This window comes from Achroia grisella, unplaced genomic scaffold (genome assembly GCF_030625045.1).
Source record: "Achroia grisella isolate CSIRO2021 unplaced genomic scaffold, CSIRO_AGI_Agris_v1 utg853, whole genome shotgun sequence".
NCBI lineage: Eukaryota > Metazoa > Arthropoda > Insecta > Lepidoptera > Pyralidae > Achroia > Achroia grisella.
In genome coordinates this window covers 980,060-1,007,602 of record NW_026713043.1, presented here as the reverse complement: position 1 = coordinate 1,007,602, position 27,543 = coordinate 980,060, and the positions used below count along the sequence as shown (strand labels likewise).

At 37.6% G+C, this 27,543-nt stretch overlaps 2 protein-coding genes across 3 annotated transcripts in view; one reads left to right on the top strand and one right to left on the bottom strand.

Moving 5' to 3' along the window:
• Positions 1-991: 991 nt before the first annotated feature.
• Positions 992-9,779, bottom strand: LOC131852516 (diphthine methyltransferase). Of its 2 annotated transcripts, XM_059203189.1 has the most exons (6): positions 9,572-9,779; positions 9,211-9,394; positions 3,941-4,098; positions 3,110-3,568; positions 2,108-2,243; positions 992-1,308 (listed from the first exon to the last, which is right to left on the bottom strand). In XM_059203189.1, the coding sequence occupies exons 2-6, from the start codon at positions 9,390-9,392 to the stop codon at positions 999-1,001; spliced, it is 1,245 nt and encodes a 414-aa protein (XP_059059172.1). In that variant the 5' UTR covers positions 9,393-9,394; positions 9,572-9,779; the 3' UTR covers positions 992-998. The 2 variants fall into 2 exon arrangements, with proteins under 2 accessions (XP_059059172.1, XP_059059171.1); XM_059203188.1 differs by lacking the exon at positions 9,211-9,394 and having other exon boundaries at positions 3,941-4,078.
• Positions 9,780-10,473: 694 nt separating this feature from the next.
• The window catches only part of LOC131852469 (uncharacterized), a 30,296-nt gene continuing 13,226 nt past the window's right edge, over positions 10,474-27,543 (top strand). Inside the window, exons 1-11 of the mRNA XM_059203134.1 lie at positions 10,474-11,069; positions 12,792-12,945; positions 21,514-21,732; positions 22,036-22,141; positions 22,385-22,531; positions 23,213-23,371; positions 23,680-23,819; positions 25,859-26,126; positions 26,481-26,654; positions 26,755-26,837; positions 27,330-27,453. Coding sequence (XP_059059117.1) covers positions 10,883-11,069; positions 12,792-12,945; positions 21,514-21,732; positions 22,036-22,141; positions 22,385-22,531; positions 23,213-23,371; positions 23,680-23,819; positions 25,859-26,126; positions 26,481-26,654; positions 26,755-26,837; positions 27,330-27,453 — 1,761 coding nt within the window. The 5' untranslated portion in view covers positions 10,474-10,882. The remainder of the gene's footprint in view (positions 11,070-12,791; positions 12,946-21,513; positions 21,733-22,035; positions 22,142-22,384; positions 22,532-23,212; positions 23,372-23,679; positions 23,820-25,858; positions 26,127-26,480; positions 26,655-26,754; positions 26,838-27,329; positions 27,454-27,543) is intronic.

The following is a 27,543-nucleotide window of genomic DNA, read 5'->3' as shown; positions in this document are numbered from 1 at the left end:
ACAACATGTTTAAAATGAGAGAACCATATTTTATTTATCTTCTTTTCTTTCTTTCTTCTTATATATAAAAATGAAATAACGTTTGTTAGTCTCGCTAAAACTCGAGAACAGCTGAATCGATTTGGCTAATTTAGGTTTTAAAACGTTTGTAGACCTCCAAGTAAAGTTTAAGTGGTGAGAAAATATTAAAGAAATCCATATAAATTAGTGAAAAGAACAATTTTATTTTCCCATACAAACTTCTTATCTTTTAAACAAGCATTTAGAAATTTATTGCATAACTACACATCAAAAAATCATTGACATATTTAATTTGAGGCAAACAGAGTTCGCGGGGTCAGCAACTTTTAATTATAAAATCGAAATATTATGTGTGATCCCAACTATATTCAGCGGAGAGGGAACTATGAACATTGGAACAATATTTATTTTGTCTCGATCCCCGGTCAATATAATTGATATATAAGTATATATCAAAGTCGACCAAAGATCGAGACAGTCTGACCTATTTCAGTGGCAGCCAAGCAGCTAATTTTAAAAAATGTGTTTCGGTTGAAGATTTATATTACAGGATATTTATATGATATCTTCGACGTCCGCATGGCAACGCATGTGTACAAGTCCGTAGTGCTTTTCTTGGACATGTCCTTTCAGCAACGGTATTACAGAACCGATAACATATTGAAATCGTCAAGAAATGATGTCGTTCCCGCTTGAAAGGCCGGCAACGCACAATTCCTCTGGTGGGGCGGTAATCACTTACCATCCGGTGAAACTCAAACTTATTTGTCCCCTGTGCTATAAAACATAGGAATTACCACCTACCATCAGATGGTCCGCTATCTTGCTTCTAATTTCTATGTAATATAATGAAAAATAATGACACAACATCGAAAAATAATGTTGGATGAGGTGACACATAATAGAGCGAAAGGAAATGGTAAATATTGTTCAGTATTGCAACAATGTGGGTTAAATAAGAAGCCTATACTAAGCCTTTAATCAAATATAATTTCTCCAATATGTAATTTACAGTCGTAAAACGAACAAGTTGCAACCAAGGAATCTTCACTATACTGCCAATCTGCACCGTACGCGATGCTATCATGTCCAAGATACTCGCAAACAACTGTTATTGCTTGCTCTTCGAGTAGCAATATCCGGAATCCCCCATACATACATGCAGCTAGGATCGACGTTGGTTTGTATGGATGGAATTTTAGGCGCCAAACACCTCCATTCACGTCAGTCTCAGTGACACATTGTTTAAGATTCCTTGCGTCCCATAGACGCACTTTTTCATCGTAACTGAAATGTAGTCTGTATTTAGTAGACGATATTTATTAAATATATGTTATGTTATGTTTGACGGCCTCGGTGGTCTAGCGGTTTAGCACACCGCATCACTTCCGATGGTCATGGGTTCGATTCTTCGCACGGCACACAGTATTTATGAGTATGGTTGTTTGTATCGGGCTGGGTGTTTTCTATGTATAAATTTACGAAAAAAAAATTTATATCAGTTGTCTAGTACCCATAACACAAGTTCTAACAAGCTTAACTTGGGTCTAGATAGCGCTGTATGAATTGCAGTGAGATGATTATTATTATTATTATATTAGATTCCAGACTGACAAGAAATGAAAGTTTATACACAATTTATGTATATATTATAATTAAATGACAGTGGTCTAGTAAATAAATTGATTCTAATGGTTCCAGTTTTGATTCCTCGCATGATGCAAACATTCATAAGTACTGATTTGTATTCTGAATATGTGTGGTACCCAGTAACAGAATAGAATAGAAAAACCATTATTCAAATAAACTGAATTTAATCACTTTAGAATAGGACTTCATATATCAGATTTAACTACTACAGTGAATCTGGCATTTAAATATTTGTATTTATAAAGTGAAATAGTATAAAGATAAGAATAAAAAAATACTAATAGGTATTTTTTTTTATCTGCCGCTCATTCGAATAGTAGTCTCGTCACAAGAAGAACGAGCAAGGAACGTGCGTGCTATAGTAGGTAATTACTTCTCTTCTTTCCAAGACAGTGTTGAATTTATTGTCCAAGTGTCAATATAAAATGTTACAAACCTGCCAGTCAATAACTGGTGTTCCACCTCGACGTGGCTTCTGATAGATGTGACGCCGGCCTCATGTCGCCTGTTAAGAGCGATCGCATTATCAGGCATTCTCATATCGTATACTTTGAAAATGCAGTCATCACCACCTGAAAATTGTTTTAATTCATCATTAAAAATATTTTTTTTACCACTTTTTTTTACCACAGCACGGGCTCTATATTTTACTTCATAAAATTTGCATAATAGAGTAATTAAGGTACTATTTACTATTATTTTATGGAAAATAACTACCCGCATGCATAACCACTGTCGAAGAAAATAGGATCAGTATATTTATATTATAGCTACGTAGCAAATTGTGTTTTGATTATGACAGCCTTGGTGGTCTAGTGGTTTGGTACAGCGCTTTACTTCCGATGGTTGCGAGTTTGATTCCTCGCACGATACAAAAAAATTATAAGTATGATTGTTTGTATCGATCTGGAGGTTTTATATTTATATAATGTATGTATTTACAAATAAAAACGTGTCTAAGTATTTATATCAGTTGTCTAATATCTAAAACACTAGCGCTGCTTGGTTTGACACTAGATGGCGTTATGTGAATTGTCTAGGGATGTTATATTATTATTATTAAAATATAGCTAGAAAAATATAATAGAAATGAAGAAGTACTGCCCTTTGCAATACTGTAGTAGTAGTGTGTTAAAAAAAAGAGGCAGATCATAAATATTATTGAGGAATAGGCGGGGGAAAATATACTTGATACAACGCTACAAACTTATTAATAATATTATCGAAGGAAAAATAAAAGGGAAGAGAGGACGTAGAAAACTAAGACACTAAGACATATCAACCAAATTAAGAAAATTCTTGGAGTCGTGTCGTATCTACAACCACAGATAACATAATATTACATACTACAACTAAAAAGTTTGATGGAAGATCGTGGAAAATAGCAAGAGCTCCAACAACAAGAGCTCGGTTTTTAAATTAAGAATGAATAATATACCTGAATAAAACGTGTCCGCACTCCAGTAATTGAAAGCGGTTATCCACGCTTCAAAATCATGACCCTTCCACGCTCCAATACTCTGTAAACCATTTGCTGTAACTTTTAAAGCGGTAATTGCTCCATGCGAATCACTCACAACTAATAAAGGTTCCTCCGAAGGTATTCTGTTTGTCGACCAATCGACTGATAAAGCTATAGTATTTTCACTCAGACTTAAATCCGTCCATAATTTCAAACTTATTGTGTTGTTTTCCTTAAGTAGGTGATAGAGTTGGATAAATCCTTGCGAGGTAACCACAGCCAGAACTGGATGATCCTGTACCATCTGATAGCACCATTTCTGATCTAATATTCCAGATGTATTCACAGTTTGTATCGGTGATAGTTCTGTGGTATTCTTATCTATAATGAATAGGTATATTCTACCAAGTCGCGTTTGTTCTGAACACTCTTGATCTAAAAAGAAAATCGTTTTGATTTTTTATTACACAATTGATACCTTCGGCAGTCTAGCGGTTTGGCACACCGTCTTACTTCTGATGGTCAAGGGTTCCTTTTCTCACACGGTACAAATATTTGGTATTCATGAATATGATAGTTTATACCCTACTCTCTTCTCGTAAACAACTGATATAAATACTTATATATTTTTTTGTAAACACTCACACATAATATATATAGAAAACACCGAGACCGATACAAACAATCATACTCATGAATACAAATGTTTGCACCGTACGAGGAATCCAACTCGCTACCATCGGAAGTAAAGCGGTATGCGGTATGCTCAACCGCTAGACCAACGAGGCCGTCAATTATAATATTTACCTTCTTCCTTTTTCTCAAGTTGATACGTGCCGCAGACTAGTACATTGCGATATCCCTCAATAGGGCACCACTCGACCGAGTCTGCATTGTATCCAGTGTTCCACTTCAGTTTATTATTCCATGTTACCGCCATGGACGCTAAAATAAACATATTAGTGCTATTTCATTATTTAAACTTAATATATATGACTAGCTGACCCGGCAAGCGTTATTTTGCCAGGTCAAGCCATATGAATTAATATCGATATTAAAAAATAGGCGTTGATTTTTAAAGCTACATCATATAAAAAAACTGTCCAAAAAATTTTTTTGTTGGATTCTCCCCACCCTTATTACTTAGGGGTACAAAAATTATTATAAAAATCTAATCTCAGACCTACCGAGTATACATATAAAATTCCATTAAAATCGGGAAAGTACTGTCAGGATTATTATCACAAGTAGGGTAATCAGAGACGTTAACAATTGTCGACGTGGTATTAAACTTTACTCTTTACGTGCCTCCTATACTCGCTCGGTATAATTAAATCCAACGCGGCTGAGTGTGAACCTACTGCCTATTATATGCCATTCTATAGCTCGCCTACTTGCGTTAACAAAAAGACTACATATATTTGCCATACAAAACGTAGAAGGTGGAAGTTTTCGCTATATTTTCAGCGAATATTTGACTCATTTAGTGTTCTAATTTGACTAACTTGTTCCGAACGGTATAATAATAATCCGGTATAAATATTTGGTAGAAATTAAAACTAAAATTACTATTTTAGACCCATTTATTTGTAATAAAAATATGTCCATACACGAATAGGTAAATATAGCGGACTAACGCTATATTTCGTAAACTGTAATGAATTTAACATTTAAATCTGCTTACATTATTAATAAATTGCTAAAATTTGTACTGTCGTATGGTTCACCACTTACAAAATAGTAATATATTATAAATTTATATCTATTTGAGTAGTAACAGTATGAGAATAGTTTATAGGCAAAACTATATAAATCATTAAAATTTTATAAACATACTCCCGCCAAAACCCTTCTGGCGACGTGACAATAAAAGGTAATTTCAAATATTTATTATTAAATGCTTAAATTGAAATATTCAAACGTCGAAGAAGATTTTAATCTGAATTCCTTAGATGTCCAATCCAGACCTGTGTGTTCTGTCGAAATAATTAACATTTAAGATTAGAAAAAGCGGGAGTATGCAATATGAAATCTTTTGAAACTATTTTTAGGTGAAACATAGCAGAAATTATAAGTTAGACTAAACAGACATATAATAGTTAGTGTTCGGCAATAAGAGCCGAAAACAAATGTATAAACCAGTGTAACGAAATATCAGATGCAGTAAAGACAATTAAATTCTTTGGACATATCGATTTCAAAATATCTCTGTATATTAACTATACGTCTTCTAACAAACCATGAAATAGACAAATATCGTACACATATTACAATTTCTTTTTAATGTCTTTGACGAGCTTCGATAGTTCTCATTTTCGTATACATTCCATTCACATTACAGTGTTTATTCATTACTTCACCACAATCACATTCAACAATAGTTATATAAGGTTTAACTAAAATAGTACATACATGATAATTTCGCATACAAACGTCTTATAACCAACAAGCAACTTTTTTAGCATTATTTGGGATAATACAGTTGTACTGATTTTAATATCGTATAAGTTGGTTATTTATTATTTTATATTACATATTCAATCCTCAACATTTTGCCATTGGCTCGGTCACAATTTATACTAATATTAAAAACAGAGCAAGCGGATTTTGTTATGAGGAATTAGAGTCAGAAACCACTGCACCAAATTGAGAAAAAAAATATTATGGAAATTCTTTTCAAGCATGCGTAAAATATAATTGTAAATATATTTATAGGCACAAATAAAAATAGTATTATACTGTAATATTATCTTTTTGCATTTTTTTAATAAGTTTATTTATAAGAAGGAATTGTATGTTTTTGGAATACGACCTCTGCAAATATTCAGCACTATTTTAGTGAAACTATATATAAAAACCAGTTGTAATATTAGATATTACTAAAATGTGCAGATCGACTTTGCACATAAATGTGTTTCAATTTCTATATCGTGTTTACAGGCGTTACTATTAGAAAGAGATAAAATCCACACAAATACATAATGAGAGAAGGTAATAGAATATAAAAATATTGAAATGGACATTAAGTAATTAATAACATTCATGTAAGTACTCTATTAATTAATGGTAACTTATTTTATAAAGTTAATTCTATTTCGTAATTTCTCCTTAATTCTAACTACGCTATAAAGTATACTTGACGGCAGTTGGACCAAAGTTTCCTGCAGTGGATTAGGTTGAATCGTATGATATCAAATAAGGATCAAGTCATGGCTATAAATAGCCAGAAATGAGATTTTTTCAGTCTGAACCATGTGTAATGTGGTCTATAGAAAGAGTTAAAAGTATAATTATAATTGTTCCCAATAATACAGAGCTTGTATAGAGTTTATAAAGTCGAAAGACAGTATTAATTAATTTAAATAACTATGCAAAAAAAAAAGCATAGTAGAAACATAAAAATAAGTTGTGAATCCATAGATTATTATCCGAGATTTGAATTTAAAAATGAATCAGTATTTTTGTAAACATGTACAACCTTATTTGAAATAAATACGAGCTCAGTTTGTTGTCAGTTCTTTTCAATCGAAAGCACTACGAACTGACGGGTGATTTGACATATCATAAAAGTTTGTGATAGAAACATGAACAAGGATGTTTTGATTTATTTGATTTCATTTGTGTAATAACTTTATCAATTTAGTACACAATGTTCAAACATAATTATAAGATCTTCACTAGGTTTCTTTGTGTTTGTCTTTGTTAGATTATTCATGAAATACAAGTATGAACTTGTATTTCATGAATAATCTAAATGACTCAGCTAAACCCTTAGAACTCTGTATATCTGACTGTAAACAAATTACAAAGGCTTTATCTTCTCCAGATAGATTGTAAATCCTTCCGCTTATCTGATTATATTTGGGAACAAATATATAACAAAATCACTCACAGATATACAATAGTTATTAAAATCTCTTAATTTAATTATTGAAATTAATACTTGAACTTAATATTATACAAAACATAGTCCATCCAATCTATATGTGTTAACTGTATACTTTGATTTCTTAAGACATGATATTAACAACTAAATTATGTACAACTTAACACTACTACGAAATGAAATTATCAAAAATCAATGAGCACATTTTTCTTATATACTATGTCATACATTTCTATAATGAGGTCACAAGATTGGCTTGAGTTTTAAGAATACCAGAGACAACCAAAAAGCTTTTAATTATTTTTGTTCAAGTCCATACCAGATGTTAAACAGCCTATTTAAATTGTTCATTTGACACAACAAATTAATTCTCTATATTTATTTGTATTAATTTAATATATTATTTTATACTGATATAAACTGGATAGTACCATATCCTATCTACTATTTTTTTTTAACTGTTCAACTGTCTCTGGAGTCCTTTATAATTATTAATATTTAAAATAGTTAATATCAAAAAAATATTGCTGCATTATTTATTAAACCAGCCAGCATTTATAATGTCTTGTTCACAATGTTTAACATAATTACACATAACACTGAGTTTATCATCTCGAACATATCAGATATCTCATTTGATGATGAAAATGGTTAACTCCAACCTATTATGCATTCTGTACATGGAGTAACATATAATTTCCAAAAATTAGATCTTACACTGCACATTGTCCATTTTATTATTTTCTCAATGACAGTTTATTTATTATTAACATTATTATACATCTTACATTGTCTTTTATGAGTAGGAAATTACATAATTATAAAAGATTAGTCGGTAAATATATTTCTGTTACTATATATTTTGAAGTAATAACATTTTAAGCTAAGAGAAAATCATGAAATAGACAAGTTTCTTATATACATTTAAAATTGGTTTATAATATTACTATTATACTGACATCACCACATAAATATAAGACATTGATATAAACATTAAAAATATCAATATTTTGTTTATCTGAGGTAGATGTTCACAATAAATGTTGCATTCACAGCCTGTATGTTTAAAGGCTTACGCGCATGAGGCACAGTTCTTACAGCACTTCAATATGCACTTGTTTTATTCAGTTCAGTGGCTCCTTATAAATTTGACATACCAAATAAGCTGGAAGGCGGGAACCATCACATAAATATATGAGCAACACCATAGCCATCATATATATATATCCACAGAGTGCCATTCTAAACTATCTCTGTACCTCATCTGCATAAACCTCAAGCAGGACATAATATCAATTATATTTAATATGCATCTCTTTCCATAGGTTCATAATTGTACTCACAACTGCCAGATTTACTTATATTACCACTTACACTATTAAAGAATTGATTACTCTATTGATAAATGTTTACTCTGTTGAATATAGGCAATTAAATGTAACAAGTTTATATATTTAAATATATATATATACTCTTTGGAATATTGCATATTGTTTTGTTGTAAGATAATTATATATCATAATAACATTTGAACATAAAGCCAAAACTACTCTGTCTAAAAAATATTTTAGAAGCCTTAAATTTATGTCTAAGTACCCTGAATTATATATTTCTTTTAAATTTAATCTAACAGCAAGTTGCCAACAGTTTTTATGGAAACATTAGATTTTTAATTACATTACAATTAAAGAACATATTATGACAACACTTTGTCATAACATTTCAACTTTAAGTATACACACATTCCGCTGTAAAATTCAATATTCAAAACACTCACCTGACAGGGAGTGATTCATGTCTACTCTGAGGAATATAGCTCGAGTTGAATACTATGTTTTACAATCAACCGTGTGGTGTCCACCTATTATTAAAACATGAAGAATATTTATTGGTATATCTCAATAATAATGGTAACAGTTCAAGCTGGCAGTCATTTGAAGAAACATTTTATGTTATTTCATGTAAAGCAATACCAAAATTGAGGTACTAATGAATTGACTGTGAAATTAAGTTGCGGAGCAATTACTGCCGTGCGGACCTCTCTGTCTCAATGAGACATTCCCTCACAAGTATGCGAGCATGCACAATCCCACGCTTGAGACGCTCAGCGGAGCTGCGGCTGCCGGAGTAACTTGGCCGAACCTCTTTGCCCATTTCCTCTATAACGGCCAGTAACTGTGCATATTTGGACGTACCATTATCTTTATCCTTCCCGTTTGAGGAGGGCGACGACGCCGGGACGGTGGATATAGTTGCGTGGCTGTTTCCACCGTGTGCCAATTCCTTGTGAACGTTTTTGCTGCTCATAGGTATAGCGGTCACAGTGACGTCGCTCAACTTCGACTCCACGGCTTGAATATCCATCGCCTCCATCACTGTAAAGTTACGCGGCTTTAGCATAAAAAAAACCGAACGAAAAACGAAAAAGGACAAGACTTACCAACATTACAACTACCAGACAAACGGTTTCACGCATAAATTGACACTATTGTGCTCCAAATACGCGGCGAATGTAATAAATTCTACTCAAAATGTATTTATCTAGGACATACCTAATTCAATCAACTCCAATCTCAGAAGACAACTTGTCCGGCTGTACGAGTACTATCAATCGTCTCGAGACAATACCAACAGCGGTCGTAACGAAATTCGCTGGAATGTCTAAAGTTTTATGTAAATGCTTTCTTATTATAAAACCCGTATTTAACTGTTTTAATGTAATAAATAACAAACAAGTATAGAAATCAGCACATTGACAAGTCGTACAAATCCAGACTTGAAATATTTCTATGTAATACGCCGTAGAGACTATACCATAGATTTTTAAAGTGTCTAGCACAGCTCTGTGCATTTAGTATAAATTGTAAATATAATTTAAATCTTATTTCTAGGTACGAAGGTTTATTTCTAATTAAATTCTAATATTAATAGAACGGATTCTCTCCTAAAACCTCATCTTCAGGAATTCTGTCCTTTTCGCACAATTTGAAAGCTTAAACTTATAAGATAATACATTACATGCATAAATAAGTTGTACAAGTTTCGTAACGTTTCAAAAATTTCGAATTTTTTTTAACGAAAAGTTATATGCAACTAATTTAATTCATAATGCATTAAATTAGTTGCATAAAAACTTCTATCTATTCATAAATAGTGATAATAGTAGGTACTTTTAGGCATTATAACTTCTTTTGTCTAAAGAAGCGTCTCTTACTTAATCTTTTTTAATTTAAATTATATAGGTTTAGTTGCTTAGTAATATTTTAGTGGCTTCAGCATACGCAGTGCTCGGCGCATGTCCTGTGTGCCAAGCCGTAAAAAGAGGAAAAAATATATACCTACGTCAATTTTTACTTTAATGTCACTCAAGTAAAATTGACAAATTGGTTTCATTCAATTCATTCTTTGCTATTTATATTCATATGTATTTTGCTTTATAGTTTGTGCCGTCTGTGCATGCGTAACTCTGTCTTCTGTCTGTCTTAGTTATATTTATATTTTCTTTTTCTGTTCTGCAATATTTTACAGAACGTTGATTATCTGATTCTGATCTCATTAATCTTTTGAGTTGTTAAGAAATTTATCTATAAAATATTGCAGATTATGCACAGTACGCTATAATTGGAATAAATTAAATAGAATCGACCCGACAACCGATCGCTTGTCGGACTAAATTGATCAAATGAATGTAAATAATAAAACAATAAGTGCTCGGAGTCAAGTGTTTTCTCCGCCCACTGTAGTGCACAGAATCACTTTGTTCAAAGATCTAATGGGCGTCAAGCATAAAGTGTTTTTGTTATTGTGAAAGTGTGGAACCCTTAAGTGGAGCCAGTGATGAAAGTTGATGATATTCGTTGACAATGTCTGGAGAAGGTGAGCGTGCGTCGCGGCCAAACTCGCTACTGCTGGAAGCACCTCCGCCTGAGCGAGAACCACTTCATTTTGATGTCCAGTTGGTGGGAGCGCCACCAGAGGTCGAACAGCTCGTTAATAACATCAAACAAGTTGCAGAAGACTTCCTCTACCATTGGAAAACATTTCCTATTAGTAAGATTTTCTCTCCTATATGTACTAGTTATCTTTTGTTCAGTAAATATGAAACTGTTACACTAGCCTGTGCTAACAGTTTATTTTGCGGGTCACCTGTATAGGATGATATGATGAACATGAAATTAGGTAAGTTATCTATGGATGGTCAATTCACCAGAAATTAACCAGACAATCTCTATCAAGACTTGTACCCCATGTGGTACATTAATACCACCACCACTAGTCCCCATTACTAATAATCCCCTACTCCTCCTGTACCTACTAACCCATTTTTTAACTACCCTGTACCTAATGAAACATTTTTATAGTACTTTATTGTTCAATGTTTTTCTGTGTGCAATACAGAGTTATTATTATTATTATTGTATTCCCAAATTGGAAGAACATATATAATATTAGCTTTCCTTTCCCAAATATGTATTGGACCAATGAAGGAAGATCATTATATTATATTTGTAAATAATATCACATTTTCCATTTTTATATAATTACTATATTTGTTTTTGTGATATGATATGTGTAGATATCAGGCGTCTTTTAACTGTCTAAGTCAAAACTTTCTTGGAAGGAATCTATAAAAAAATATGGTTCTATAATGATCTCAAAATTTTTGTAATTATTAATAATATAAAGTTATTATATTATTAATAATTACAAAAATTTTGAGATCATTATAGAACCATATTTTTTTATTTAAACTCTATGTTCTACTAATAAAGAAAATTTCAATATAAAATAAAAATAACATAATAAAATTGGATGAATATATATTTTTTATAACTAAATCAGTTATTTAAACATTGAATTGGTTTTTACAAAGCTTTGTTTTATTCATTAGGAATAGATTTATTTATATAATCAATTCTTATTTATATCTCCAGTGGTTATGGAGTTCACTTTTGAATCATATGATTCAAAATAAAAGCAATAATATTAATCAATAATTAAATATACAATTATTTCCTTCAACATCCTTTATTAAGTAATTTAATACAATTGTTTTGACAGCAGTTAGTTTAATACTTAATATCTCTAGCTCCATTTATGGTATGGGTTCCAGGGAGTCATTGCGAGAGTGTTTTAAGGAATCAAATAAATGTCTGTCAAATACTGCAAAATTTATTTATTTAAAAAATTAGTTATTAGTCCCAAAATTTACATAATATGTAAGTAAAAGTTAATTAGAATAGTGCCTCACTGCCAAAAAGAAGAAACAGAAGATATCATGAAAGAGTTACCATCTCCTTAAAAGGTAGTAATTTTACTATTAAAAAAAAACAATAAATAAATAAGAAAGACAAAGAGCAAGTAAAACTATTGTTTAAAACTACAATGTCCCGATTAATAAATAAACTAATTTATCCAATACTGAAATAATTTAATAAATGAATAAGTATGTAATGATATGAATTTTGTCATTATGAAAATCAGTTATTAACGGATGATTGAAGAAATCAAATATTCAGATTCATCTTATTCAAGACATGACATCATTTTAATACATACCTAATACAGATATGCTTGTGCATACGATAATATACATTAAAAACTATGACCCATCTATAATTATAAAGCGGTTTGTGTTTACCAAAAAAATATTCACTCATTCATATTTACGAAATATGTAAGTGGTTAGCTTGGGACTAGGTAGCTCTGTGAATTGCACTAAGATCATATATATGTATATATGATCGATTATAAGAACTTTTTTGTGGACAGTTCTTCCGCCATCACGATTTACCGGACCCGGAAATCGGCTTTCGGATATAATCATCGCTCCACCATGTGACGAATTGGATGCAGCAGCGCTAGATGCCGGCCTGGAGCCGCATCCGCTCTCACCAAAGCAACTACACGCTATCAGAGAGAAAGGGTGAGTAGTGACATATAATATAAAAACATTTTTCTAAATATAAATGGAGTAAATAATAAAAAAAGTAAAAATGACACTCCTTAAATAACCTGTCCGATCGATCCCCTGTTCAATTCAAACGGGAATCGAAATTGTTACGGCCTGATCCAAGGTTCGAACCCCTAGCGGTGCCCTCGGACTAAAGTCGTATCCGTCAGGCAGGAGTTGGCTTTCAGCTGTCCTATAAGTCCGTCCACGGATGTGGCCATTATTTGTACCATCTGTAATCGCCCCTTATCTTTCGGTGAAGCTCGACACGATCACGAACAAACGTGCCGAATATTTGGTATCAGCGCTCCCTATAATCTCATCGCTCTCATAAAAAATCCAGAAGCTCTGAATTCGTATAAGACTAGCTGCGGCCAATAGCATTAGAGTAATCCAAAAAAATTAAGGGTTTGGAGTGCCGTCTGCGCTCACCCTCCATCGTTCAGTAAAGCTGTAAAGACTAGCTGCAGTCAACAGCATTAGAACAGGGCCAAAGAAAACTCTTTAAATAAACCGAGCAGCACCGTAGCGGTGAGCTAAGACGTCTTCCCCTCAACCCAATAAGAATGCTAACTACATAATAAATAAATAAAATAAATGTGTATGTCAGGTCTTATTTTACCTCCTGGATTGTTAAACTTCCATCAATAATTGATAGACATATTTACGGACAAGGTCTACATTTTATAGTCATGAACAGAGTCCCGGGCGCAGCAAATAAAAAATATTTTTATCCTATTATGACTGGATAATCACACACATCACGATACACAACATCCTCACATTACACATCGACGATTGATTGACATGTGTGGTTGATTGGCCAAACATATAAGGCTGACGATATACAGTCGATCGGTCGTCAGGGAGCCTGGATGAGGCCGAATGGCGCGGCGTAGGAAATGAACGTAACAGCTGACCGATCGACCGATATATCAGCGGCCTAAATCATTGTGCCACTATAAAGAGAATATTGGGTAATCTTATTAATAATATTAGTTCTTATACAACATCCTATCCTATTTAGGGGATCGCACAATTGTTTGCACATTTATCGTACATTATTTTTTGCAGTATGACGCATAATCATTGTAATGATAACAAGTTCACGAACTATACAATTGTTATACAAAGTTTTGGGTAAACATCTAAAGGTTGTTTTTTTAATATATCAAAACGTCGACCGTGGTCTTTAAGGATCTCGTGCATCCTTGATAGCAGGGATGCCAACCGTATAACAATATTCGTAAAGGTACGAGATTTTTGACCCTCCCTATTAGGACATTTTCATCCTAGTACAAATGTGTATATTTACCGGAATCTGCAGATTTTGAAAACTGAGGAGGAAACGCCACTATACAGCCTATATCAACCACATAGCTCAAGCCAGTCATGCATAAACGTATCGGCTTTGGAAAGTTCACGCTCTATCCTGAGAAGATAAAAATAATATCCTTCAATTCTTGTCCCTAACGGGGCTAAGCAGCGAACTCTGAAGGGCGAGTACAATAGATCTATGTAGGTTGCAGTGCTATAGATCTTTCACCCCAAAAATAATAATCTACCGGAATGGGTCAAAATTCTATAATGTAGGTACAAGGTTGGAGAGACAAATTGAGTCTAAATACAAAATGTTCTATTTCTACGTAAGAGGCGAAATCTTTTAAGGTTGGCACCCCTGTTTGAAAGGCTACGTCATAAAGAAGCGACCGTAATTGACTGCGGACTTTCGATAACGCCGGGTCCTCTGAGCTCCCTGCCTGCCAATTAGTGCTGGTTCTTGACGCTGATATAATTTACGAGAAATAAAATAACCATACCTGAAGTTGTAGGTATTAAATGAAACATAAATTTAACGGCCTCGATGGTCTAGCGGTTTAGCACATTACCTTACTTCTGATCGTCGCGGGTTCGATTCCTCGCGCGGCACAAGCATGTATTCATGAGTATGATTGTTTGTATCGGTCTGAGTGTTTTCTATGTATAATATGTATGTATTTAGGAAAAAAAATGTATTTGTATCCATAACACAACTTTAGCTAGCTTAACTTGGGTCTAGATGGCGTTGTGCGAATTGTCCTGAGATTATTATTATAAATGAAAATTGATGGCCATCTTGTAATTTATCAAATAACCAAAAAGTTGCCTTCTCATTGAAATCACTCGATGTTTTATCGTTTTAAAAATACACCTACGATAGTACGGTCTGTAGATCCATTAAGAATTTATGAGTCATCTATACTGATAGATAAAATTGAAGTGTCTCTTTGTAATTACAAATTAACAGCTTCTCATTAACTACTGTATTTCATCAATAAAATAATTTTAAAAAATTGTCTGTCTGTTTGTTCAAGTTGATCTCTGAAACGGCTGGTCCGATTATGACGGTACTTTCTTTCGTAGTTGATTAAAGCAAATTGTTTGTTCTCGCTGATCTCTGAAACGCCTGTATATTATAAGAAGTAACAGGCTATTTTTTTAGATATTTTTTATTCGCAAAAAAAGTTAATTTACACCCAGACGTTATACATATATATACATAATAATATAATACAGATAACAACTAATATGTAATAACTATTGTAGTGATATACTTACACACAAATAAATTACAACAAATGATACGTACACGAATGAAGGAAGCGAGTGAAACCGCGACAATATCACAGTAAAAAGCTAAAAAGCACACAATCAATCATTTTCCCCGCAATTTGAGCGTACAAGTAGTAACGACAACAAATGACTTTCATTGTTCATTCTATACGCAACCGCTCGTAGTCAGCTTGCAGTATTAGCTACGATTTGTTAGAGCCCTATATTGTAATGTAAATTCATTGTTTCAAGGCTGACAAATACTGTGGGAATATTAACAAGTGCATGTAATACGGAATACAGACTCATACGGAAGTCTTGTAACAGCTGCAGCTCTGCGTTGTCTGTTTTTTTTTATAAAAATAATACTTAAGTATATAGTAGTATTAGTACTATATTATATCCACATTTAAAAAATTTAAGGTCCACAAGAAAGGAGGCTACAGCACAAGATTATACAGCCTCATCTTCAGCATTAGCAATACTTACCTACTAATTATAACACAACATAATTGTTTTTAAAAATTAACAAATGGCCTATTTAAATTAAGAAAGCTAATTTAACAATAAAATATTAAAGCTGACTGTGATATGCAGTCAACTTTTACATAGATTTCTGCCAGCTGGGATTGAATGAATACACTGAAAAAAGTTGCAATAAGTGACTAGCAAAGTTAAGTAATGTAACATTAAAATATATTTAATTTAATATTTAATGAAAAAATCATACGTACACAAAGTAGTTTTAGCTTCATTTTATGAATACCTGCATTATTTAAAAATTATTCTAAAATGTTTTTTTTTTAATGGAATTATACATAATATGATAATGGAACCCTCGCTTGCGCTAACGGTATGTAGTGGCGGTACACCAGTAGAGAATGGGAAGATGAGCATTCAGAACATTAGGTGAGCTCGTTTAGCCCATCATGGCAAATTCACCAGGAATTCATTATGATGGTTTCCAGGGAAACCGCGTGGAACCTGACATGGTATATTGCTAACGATGTCCTTATTAGAGAACAAAGGGGATTGTTAGTAATGTGGACTGATGATCTTATTGCTAGCATGTCAGGTTGACTTCCACGCGGTTCCCGCTGGAATACATCGTGATAAATTCTCGGTAAATTGGTCACGATTGGCTAACCGACCTGAACTCATGTTCATCTTATCAGCCTCAACTGGTACCCCGCCAGCGTAAACCCTTAGCACAAGCGGGTGATAAAAGTGAATAGCGTAAACCCTAAGCATAAGTGGTAGAATAAAAAATATGACGATCAAAAGATTTTTTATTAAGTTTATTTGAAGGAAGATTATTTCTTTGAATATTATTTGACGGCTTGGGTGGTCTAGAGGTTTAGCACACCGCTTTACTTCCGATGGTCGCGGGTTCGATTCCTCGTCTGGGCATTTTCTATGTATATTATTTGCAAAAATAAAATATCTAAGTATTTATATCAGTTGTCTAGTCCCCATAACACAAGCTCTGCTTACCTGGCGCTGTGTTGTCTAGGGTTATTTATTTATTTATTATTATTTATTCTATATCTATTAAAATTTTATTACTTCTATAGTAACACAGTTGAGTTAGTTAAGTTAGTTGATATTTTTTTCAGTGTAATTACAATACTTTACAAACCGGAGAAAGTACTCCACAGAACATTCACATAAACGATGTGTGTGATGTACATCGGGACATGTACAAAGGACGCGATCCCCTTGGCCCCGCGTCTCGTTAAGTTCAATTAATGTTTTTATTTGTACACATGATACGCTCTCCAAACGGTTTGTCAAGTTAATGTCTCGGTCCCGGCCCTTTTCACGCATGTGGTTTTGTGACGTAATTATTGAAACATCCCAACTCGTATGTTTCATTTTCGTAATATATGTATACTAGCTGTCCCGGCAAACGTTGTTTGCCATATAAATTTATGTACTAATAGCGCTATTAACAAATAGGGGTTCATCCCAAATTTTTCATCCTTCTATTACCAGAAGGATGAAATTTTTTATTAGAATAACATTGACCAACAAATTTTTAAAATAATATTAGGGGGTCATACGTTTCATTCAGTAAGTCTTAAGGGTTGTTCCCTTATCACTTAGAGAATGAAACGTATGAAAGATAGATAGTAGCCGATTCTCAGACTTACTAAATAGGCATATAAAGATTAATAAAATACATAAAAATATGGTCGAGCGCTGTGATGGCTGGCTCATGTATCATACTCGTGAACGAGTACAGCTTGTAGCACAATTTTTTAATAACGATATTAGAACTAAAAAAATTCTGCTTTCGGCGGTCGATAACATATTAATTTATATGGCACAACATCGTTTGCCGTACAGCTAGTGTATATATAAAAATAAGATGTACTTTTTGGTTACAAAAAACAAATGGAATGACTGGTTGGTCTGTTAAAGCCTTCATGTACATATGAATCATGTGAATAAAAAACTATTCGAAGCATAGTGATGTAATCTTACGGTTACTACTTACTTTATATAATTGGGGGCGTCGTGACCTAGTATGTTTAGTCGTGAATTACTACATGACTTAGAACTCAGAGGTTGTCAGTACGAATCTTATCGCCATCAAAAAGCTTTGTATATATTTCTGCGTAACTCTCCTGTGATGGAAACAAAGATATAAAACTAAAACAATCCGAGAGACGACTGTATACTCATCTGCTTATGTATTACTCAAAGATTTCCTTTACTAAATTACATATATTAATTCACACACGAAATATCTACAGAATAGAGAACTTGCATCAACGCATCTATCAGTCTTGTGTGGATACTAAGCTGACACGCGCAACTTCGTCTGCGTCACACAATTGCTGCGTTACATAATTAATTTTTAATTTATAGCCTAAATGTTATTCTGATGTATAAGCTATATTACTAGTTTTTTCATCAAAATCTGTTCAGTAGCTTTTCGTGAAAGAGTACCAAACATCCACCCATACTCACAAACTTTTATAATATTAGTAGGACGGCACGTTGCTACGCCAATAGTATCGGATAATCAATATATTAATCACCTGCCACATTTCAGTAGGTCAATAAATAAGTTCCAAGTAATCTAGTCTACGGTCATCCACATAGTGTATACATTAGTGGAACAGCTTTGATGCTTCTAGCAATAGATGCTACTGTCATTTCTACTCATTCACAATAGACCGTAAATATATAACTTACTGAATTTCATTACTTAAACGAATATAGCCTATAATATATTATTTATTATTAATATAATAGTATTGTTAATATTCAAATTTCGAACACAAATTAGACGACCTCCATGTTTCAGGGCACAATGCAGCGTTTTCTTATACGGGATTCTATTCTCAGTCGGGCCAATTTAGGGAAGCAATTTTTCTAAATTAGCTCGTTTGGCTGTCTGGTTCGGAACGAACGATGACAGGATTATGCAACTTAGTTGCTAACACTTCTCTTTAAAATAGATTGGATATGACAATTTGACAGGACCAGTTGCAAATATACATATGTTTATATTTGTAACTGAAACTGTCTAATCTGTTTCTAACTTGAATTGTTATCAACCGAGTTTCATAGTCTGGCCCAGATGTTTTATATTTTGTCATAATAGATTATAGAGAACCAGCTCTCAAAAATAGAAGGCAAAGGAATCTATTGCTGGGTATACCAAGTACATGAGGTAGAATGAGACAGGTATATTCGTTGTCTCCTTCAGTCTTATGCATGAGGTGCAGTGGCGAGAACGTATACTACAATGGATTCCTTTGTTCTGTCTGTCTGATTAAAAAATATGCTACGTAGAAACTTGGTTTACTTCTGTTCAATATTCTGTACAGTATTTATTATACAATAACACAAAAAGAAACAATAACTTATCTCTAAGTAAATTGCCAAATGTACGTGGAAATCAATGTTTGTTATTTTTTATATGTGGTGCAAATAAAATGTTTTTTCTCTTTTTTCTATAAAATATTCGCATTATCTGTTCTATTTCTTTAAAGAGTCCCTTAATAACACTAATGATTAGCTAAACAATTTTTTACATGTATGTGAAAATGCACCCAGTTGTGAAGTTGATAAAGTTGTTTTTTTCGCAAAGCTTGCACAAGGACAGAGTATTTAAGCCGAAGAAACTAAGTGCTAAGCAATTGGAATCGATACGCGAATGGGGGTATGTCGCCCTATATATCTATATTATTATTTATGTACCTATATTCATAATTGCAACCAACATTGGAGCCAACGTTTGTTGTACATTTTCTTTGTAATAATGTTGGCTCCAGTGTCGTTACCCCCAATCATAGCATGCTTCATATTAGAAACGCTTTTCTATCTCTTATCTTTATATATGTTTATGTGTATTTCTGCTGTCATGTACTGTAGTCCCATTACATCATAGGAGTCATAGTAATTTGTTAGTCAATAATCAAGGCATGGATTAAATAGTATGTAATATAATTCGACATGCGAAAATCAACCTTAATTGTAAACCGCAACCGTTTAATATTCCTAATTTAATAAATGAAACAAATACCTTTCGCTTGTAGTAATTGTAGGAATAGTTATGCAACTCACGTTATGAGTGTTGTGTATAAAAATTATGGCATACAAATAAATGTATATCAAATCCCTTATTCATAATAACCAGAACCTCGTTTAAACCTATTTTAACCTAAGAGAGTGTTTTGTCACTTTGTACTGTCTTCTTTCATATTAAGTAAATAGCTCCAGAAAAAAGATGAGCTGGTGCGTTAAAATAGGCTTATTAGATATTTGGCGTTCTTATGAATAAATTGGTGAGTATATAATGGTATAAATGTATATAAATTGTTCAGTTAGGCCTAACACAAAATGTATTCAAGGAAGGCAGTAGTTTTTATATGAAAAAAAGTGCAGGGGATTTGAACTTATTTTTGAAATATTTTTCTAGGTTATGGTGAAGTAATAAATATGTTAGTAGTTTTTTTTAATAATGATATTTTTTACATTTTGTCTCAGGCCTAATTGTTGAATATTAAATACTGTTTAAAATTAATTTCTAATTCCAAGTAATAATAAATTTTGGGAATAGACAAAATATTTATTATTACTTAGAATTAGATTCCCGTATTTAAATTAAGAACTTTTTTTATCGCAACTAATAGGTAATACGGTATAATACGGACTTGAAAATTGTACGGTATAGTTTAATATGTGTCATGTCCTAGTAATTACATCGATTTTCTTTGTACGAGTCCCTGTACTGTAGGTATACGATAGCAACGTTACAATCAACTGTCATAGTTTATGGTATTTTTATTATTTTAATTACATACAACAATGTCGGATTTAGAATACGGCTACCGTTTAGCCGTATTCCTATATAACCTTGTTTCCATGAAATTCTGTCAGTCAATTATGTCAGTGATATTATTAGGCACTTCACTATTAGTTATTAGGGAAGGCAATCCTTGAAGAGTGAATATCTTAGGTAGCTTTGGAAAGAAGACGATGTGAAAAAATTTTGAGTAAGGAAAGTTCGCCGTAAGCAGTTAAGCTTATATTAAAGTACAGATACTAGTCGCCAATCTGTAACGAAACAAAATTTTCTATTGAATATAATATAAAATAATCTTTACATGGTATAAAACAAAATTTCCGCTTTTCTGTTCGCCTATATATTTTTAAAAACGCAACGGATTTTAATGCAGTTTTCAGCAACAGATAGAGTGATTCAAGACGAAGCTTTATATGTATATGTAATACATGCGTGTATTAGTATAGAACAAGTCGAGAAATTCAAACATTTCTAATGCATCCGTGCGAAGCCGTGACGGGTCGTATTCCATATATGTATGTAACGATACCATAAAATTTGACAGGAGATCGTGAACTTGCAATTTGCATCAAAGGGCTTTGTAAATTGAACTTTAAAGCTAATTAGTAAGGTTGTAAATCCAACAGTGAGTTCGAGGTGCCATCGCGCCACTTCCCAGGACAGACGCACGTTTGGCGCGTGGCTGGTTGGCTGCAGCGCGGACGTGTGCGTGCACGCGAGGAGTTGTACTGCCATGTAGCGCGTGCGGTCGCCCTAATAGTGGTGGTCGCCAGGGACCGCCTGCTCCGAGATGAGCCACTCTCTGTCATAGCTGGGGCTAAGTCTATGATTATGGGATTACAAAGGTGCGAATTCATTTTCGCTTATAAATTATATAATCACTATTTCATCTTTCAGTTCAGTTCTCAGAAACTTTTTATTATACTCCTATTTTTTTTATTACAAAAATTTGAGTACACAATAATGTTAGAGTGTGAAATGAAGAGAAAGTGGTACGTTTTACGGTTTAAAATGTTATCGGATGTACAGTCACAAATCGATATGGTTATGAGCCAACATACACCGCTCTCGTGGTAGAAATTACACCAATTTCGTTTTTAGTTAAGTTAGTTTCTTATTAATGTTTGATATAATTTAATTTTTTCTAGACTGCTGGATCTTGCTTTTGGTATGCCCTCGCTGGAAGCTCGTGATCTCGAGAAGAAAATACGCGAAGAACGATCTCGATATTTAGTTGCAGAACTTATTTGTAAGGTATAATGAATTGTTCCTTGTAGATTATGTAATGTTTATATTTAAACGATTTCAAAAATAGTAATTTAAAGTTCACAAAAAATTTAATGGTTTTAATTATTTTTGCAAATACAAATGTATTTTGTAAGAATAATGTAAAAATCAGAAGAATATCTCCCATGTGTGAGTTGAATTGTAGAACTCATTTAAAATGAGAAGTCTGGTTCAGGGATTGTGTTGCTAAGCTAATGGTGTGGTACGCAGCCGGAGCAGCAAGAGGACATCGCGCTAGTGGCGGCGTGGGTGTCACGTGCTATGCGGCGTGCGGCCAGTGAGAAAGCAGACGCGCGAGACGCCGCCCGTGCTGTACCCGCAGTACCCTGTCTCTACTCCACGCCGCAGCGCACGCAGGTCACACAAACACACAATGTTTCAATCTTCTACTCACTTTAACACCGCATACTTTCATTGCGCGATGCGGGGCACGGCCAGCGACACTGTGCCCTGGCTTTACTCCACGCCGCAGAGCACGCAGCTCACACACACATGCACACACACACACACACACATCACACTCACACATCACACTCACACATACATCACACTCACACACATAACACACACACACTCATCATACACACACACTACTTTACCACGCTCCTCAGCACCGTATATTTTTATTACGCGGTGCGGTGCGTGGCGAGTTAAATAGCGGATGCGCGAGACGCCGCTCGCGTCGTGCACGCCTAGTCCTCTACTCTACGCCGTAGCGCATGCAGGTCACACACATACAACTCTCCAATCCTCCCCTCACCTTAATACCGCATACTTTAGCGCAAACAGCGCACGCAGGTTACACATACACATAACTCTCCACACCGTGACTTGTCTGTATTCTACGCCGCAGGGCACGCAGCTCACACACACACACATACCTCTCCGCGCCGTGCCTTGTATGTACTCTACACTGCATATGCAAGTCGCACGCACACACACATAACACTCCAATCCTCCACTCACCTTAGCACCGCATACTTTCATTGCGCGAGGCGAGCTAGGATTAACTATTATATAATTTTGTTGCTTAAACAGGTGGACCTACGTCTCTACCGTCGCGATTTATTACGTCGAGCTGCGGCGCCCCTACAAGCAATATTGGAGCGGGAGTCACGCGGCTGGTTCCTACACTTCCGCGAACGGAAAGCGGCACAGCTCGCCAGTCAGAAGATGCCTATGAAGGATATTGAAGAGGTCATTTCAAATTTTACGTCCTATGTTCACGTTTTAAGAAAAAAGTTGGAGTCGTATCATATCTACAATTAAAAAGATTGGTAGAAAGTCGTAGGAAATGGCAAGAGCTCTACCGGCTCTTGCTCTTAATGAAGTTAACTTATTTTGAGTTAGAAATAGTAAATTTGGTGTACTAATATTTAAACATAACGATCAGAAATTAACATGCGCGCCGGTTCTATAGCAATATAAGTACATTTATCGTATTATAAGAAAAACTATGGTAACGTGCGTTTTAATAAATAAATAAAATAAAAATAAATGTATAGGAAGTCCGCACGGCAGCAATGCGCGAGTACATATCTCGCGTGTGCGGCGCCGTGCTGGAGAGCGAGCCGCTGGCCGCGCTCGGACCCGACGTGCCCGCGCTGCTCGCCGCGCAGCTGCGTGCTGCCGCCATACTCGACAGGTACCGGTTGCCTACCACGTGCACCATACGTGGAGCGAGCTCGCCCGACGTGCCCGCTGCTCGCCGCGCAGCTGCGTGCTGCCGCCATACTCGACAGGTACCGGTTGCCTACCACGTGCACCATACGTGCGCTGCACGTGACGCATGTGCGGCGCCATGCTGGAGAGCGAGCCGCTGGCCGCGCTCGGACCCGACGTGCCCGCGCTGCTCGCCGCGCAGCTGCGTGCTGCCGCCATACTCGACAGGTACCGGTTGCCTACCACGTGCACCATACGTGCGCTGCACGTGACGCATGTGCGGCGCCATGCTGGAGAGCGAGCCGCTGGCCGCGCTCGGACCCGACGTGCCCGCGCTGCTCGCCGCGCAGCTGCGTGCTGCCGCCATACTCGACAGGTACCGGTTGCCTACCACGTGCACCATACGTGCGCTGCACGTGACGCATGTGCGGCGCCATGCTGGAGAGCGAGCCGCTGGCCGCGCTCGGACCCGACGTGCCCGCGCTGCTCGCCGCGCAGCTGCGTGCTGCCGCCATACTCGACAGGTACCGGTTGCCTACCACGTGCACCATACGTGCGCTGCACGTGACGCATGTGCGGCGCCATGCTGGAGAGCGAGCCGCTGGCCGCGCTCGGACCCGACGTGCCCGCGCTGCTCGCCGCGCAGCTGCGTGCTGCCGCCATACTCGACAGGTACCGGTTGCCTACCACGTGCACCATACGTGCGCTGCACGTGACGCATGTGCGGCGCCATGCTGGAGAGCGAGCCGCTGGCCGCGCTCGGACCCGACGTGCCCGCGCTGCTCGCCGCGCAGCTGCGTGCTGCCGCCATACTCGACAGGTACCGGTTGCCTACCACGTGCACCATACGTGCGCTGCACGTGACGCATGTGCGGCGCCATGCTGGAGAGCGAGCCGCTGGCCGCGCTCGGACCCGACGTGCCCGCGCTGCTCGCCGCGCAGCTGCGTGCTGCCGCCATACTCGACAGGTACCGGTTGCCTACCACGTGCACCATACGTGCGCTGCACGTGACGCATGTGCGGCGCCATGCTGGAGAGCGAGCCGCTGGCCGCGCTCGGACCCGACGTGCCCGCGCTGCTCGCCGCGCAGCTGCGTGCTGCCGCCATACTCGACAGGTACCGGTTGCCTACCACGTGCACCATACGTGCGCTGCACGTGACGCATGTGCGGCGCCATGCTGGAGAGCGAGCCGCTGGCCGCGCTCGGACCCGACGTGCCCGCGCTGCTCGCCGCGCAGCTGCGTGCTGCCGCCATACTCGACAGGTACCGGTTGCCTACCACGTGCACCATACGTGCGCTGCACGTGACGCATGTGCGGCGCCATGCTGGAGAGCGAGCCGCTGGCCGCGCTCGGACCCGACGTGCCCGCGCTGCTCGCCGCGCAGCTGCGTGCTGCCGCCATACTCGACAGGTACCGGTTGCCTACCACGTGCACCATACGTGCGCTGCACGTGACGCATGTGCGGCGCCATGCTGGAGAGCGAGCCGGGACCGAACAAACGTAAAATAGTTATGCTAGGAGGGCCGATGTGACAATTTTCCTTTAGAGTTCCTCTTTACGTGCCAGTTCTGTCATAAGGGCCCTCCTGTCGTCCATAAAAACTTATAAACATCTGGTATGGTTGTTGTTGAACAATGCTCCAACCTTTGCCCATATTAAACTCACGGTTATACTGATAGAAATGCTGGAGGTGTACTCATGCGAGCATCTCTCTTGACACCCTAAAATTTTTTTAATCTATCACCTCCATGGTGACAAGGAATAGCCTTTGTACCTTGACCACTTTCTTCCCTTTATTGGGATTATAATGGAATGTGGAATGAACAGTGGAGGATGATAAGATGAACAAGAGGTCTGGTCAGTTAACCCATTGTAAGAAATTCAGGAATTTCTCACGAAGGTTTCTAGGGGGAACCGCGTGGAGGTCGACCTGACATGGTATATGCTAGTAATGGGGTCATGAGTCCGCACTACTAGCAAACCCCTGCCCTCCCAGCATGAGTGGGTTGTCGTGGAGCAGGGCGGAGGAGGGAGTGCGGCGGCGGCTGGAGGCGGGCGTGGCGGCGGCGGAGGCGCGGCTGCGGGCGGCGCGGCCGCTGGCGGCGCGGGCGCGGGCGTGGCGCCGCGAGCGGCTGGCGGCGGCGGCGGCGCGGCTCCGCGCGGAGCTGCGCTGGGCCGCGCTCGAGGACGCCGCCGCCGCGCTGCACGCGCACGGCCTGCTGCAGCACCGCTACTTCCTGCTGCGGGACCTCGCCTTCCTGCGCGACAGGGAGCCGCTACTCGTCAAGGTATGCCACGGCTTCGCTGGTCTAGGGGTTTTATTACCGATGATCGAGGCCGATTACTCGCACCTTTATTTTTTGTACCGGTGTCTGCTATGTATATTATGTGGGTATTTACAGAAAAATGTATCTGTATTTATCTGTTATCTAGTACCCAAAATATAAGTTCTGTTTAACTTGGAAATGGATTATTTCAACCGACGTTAAAAAAAGTAGATTCTCAATCCCACGCATCGATTTTTATGTGCCACAACGTTTACTACGTAAAACCGATTTTAATGATTAAATTTTATTTGAAAATTGGTGCTTATTATGACGTCCCATATACATTTGATCAAGCTAATCTTGAAATGTATGCAGGAGTTGCGCGCGGCGAAGAGTCCGCGGCGCGAGTTCACGTGGGCGACGCGCACGTGGGCGCCGGCCAACTGGGTGGTGGTGCGGCACTTCCGGGGGCGCTCGGAGCGGATCCCCACCGTGCTGTCGGCGCGCGCCACCTCCATCGTGACGCCGCGCTCCGACCCCTCGCAGCCCGTGTTCCTCGTGCACAAGGAGCGCGTGCGCACCACCACCACGCGCTGGCCCGGCTGGCGGATCGGCGCACAGGTGACGCCGCCGCTCCGACCCCTCGCAGCCCGTGTTCCTCGTGCACAAGGAGCGCGTGCGCACCACCACCACGCGCTGGCCCGGCTGGCGGATACTCAACTTAGCGCACAGGTCACGTGTTGCACCTCCTTACACCTCCGTCGTGACGCCGCGCTCCGACCCCTCGCAGCCCGTGTTCCTCGTGCACAAGGAGCGCGTGCGCACCACCACCACGCGCTGGCCCGGCTGGCGGATACTCAACTTAGCGCACAGGTCACGTGTTGCACCTCCTTACACCTCCGTCGTGACGCCGCGCTCCGACCCCTCGCAGCCCGTGTCCAAGCCGCTTGCCTTGTAACTTGTTTCGGTTGAATGGCGCGTCCTAATCTAAGGAGCAAGAGACATGACAAGGTTATCCTCTGGAATGGCAACACATAAGTGGTAATGCGGGCATTACATGACAACGTCTGTAACTCATCTCCTTGTATATAGGCGTCGGTTACCGCTTACCATCAGGTGGGCCCTCAGCTTGTTAGTTGTTAGCTATTCCAATTACATGAAAAACACCTGTTTTAGTTTAGGTCATCTTTGTATGTTATTTTCAAAGTATCTTTTGTGGTACAGGACCTGGTGCTGGAGCTGGAACATGATGTTCCTGCTGGGCGTGCTGGTTCCGTGGTGCTCGCCGCTGTCACTCCGCACTCTAATCTGCGTCCGACCTTTCGTGCCTGACTACGAACTGTCACAGGTTAGAACTATTCTAACAATAATCACACAATATTATGATATCAAAGTTTTTTAGCCAGAATATTCGCATGCATGCCAAAACGTTTCTTCG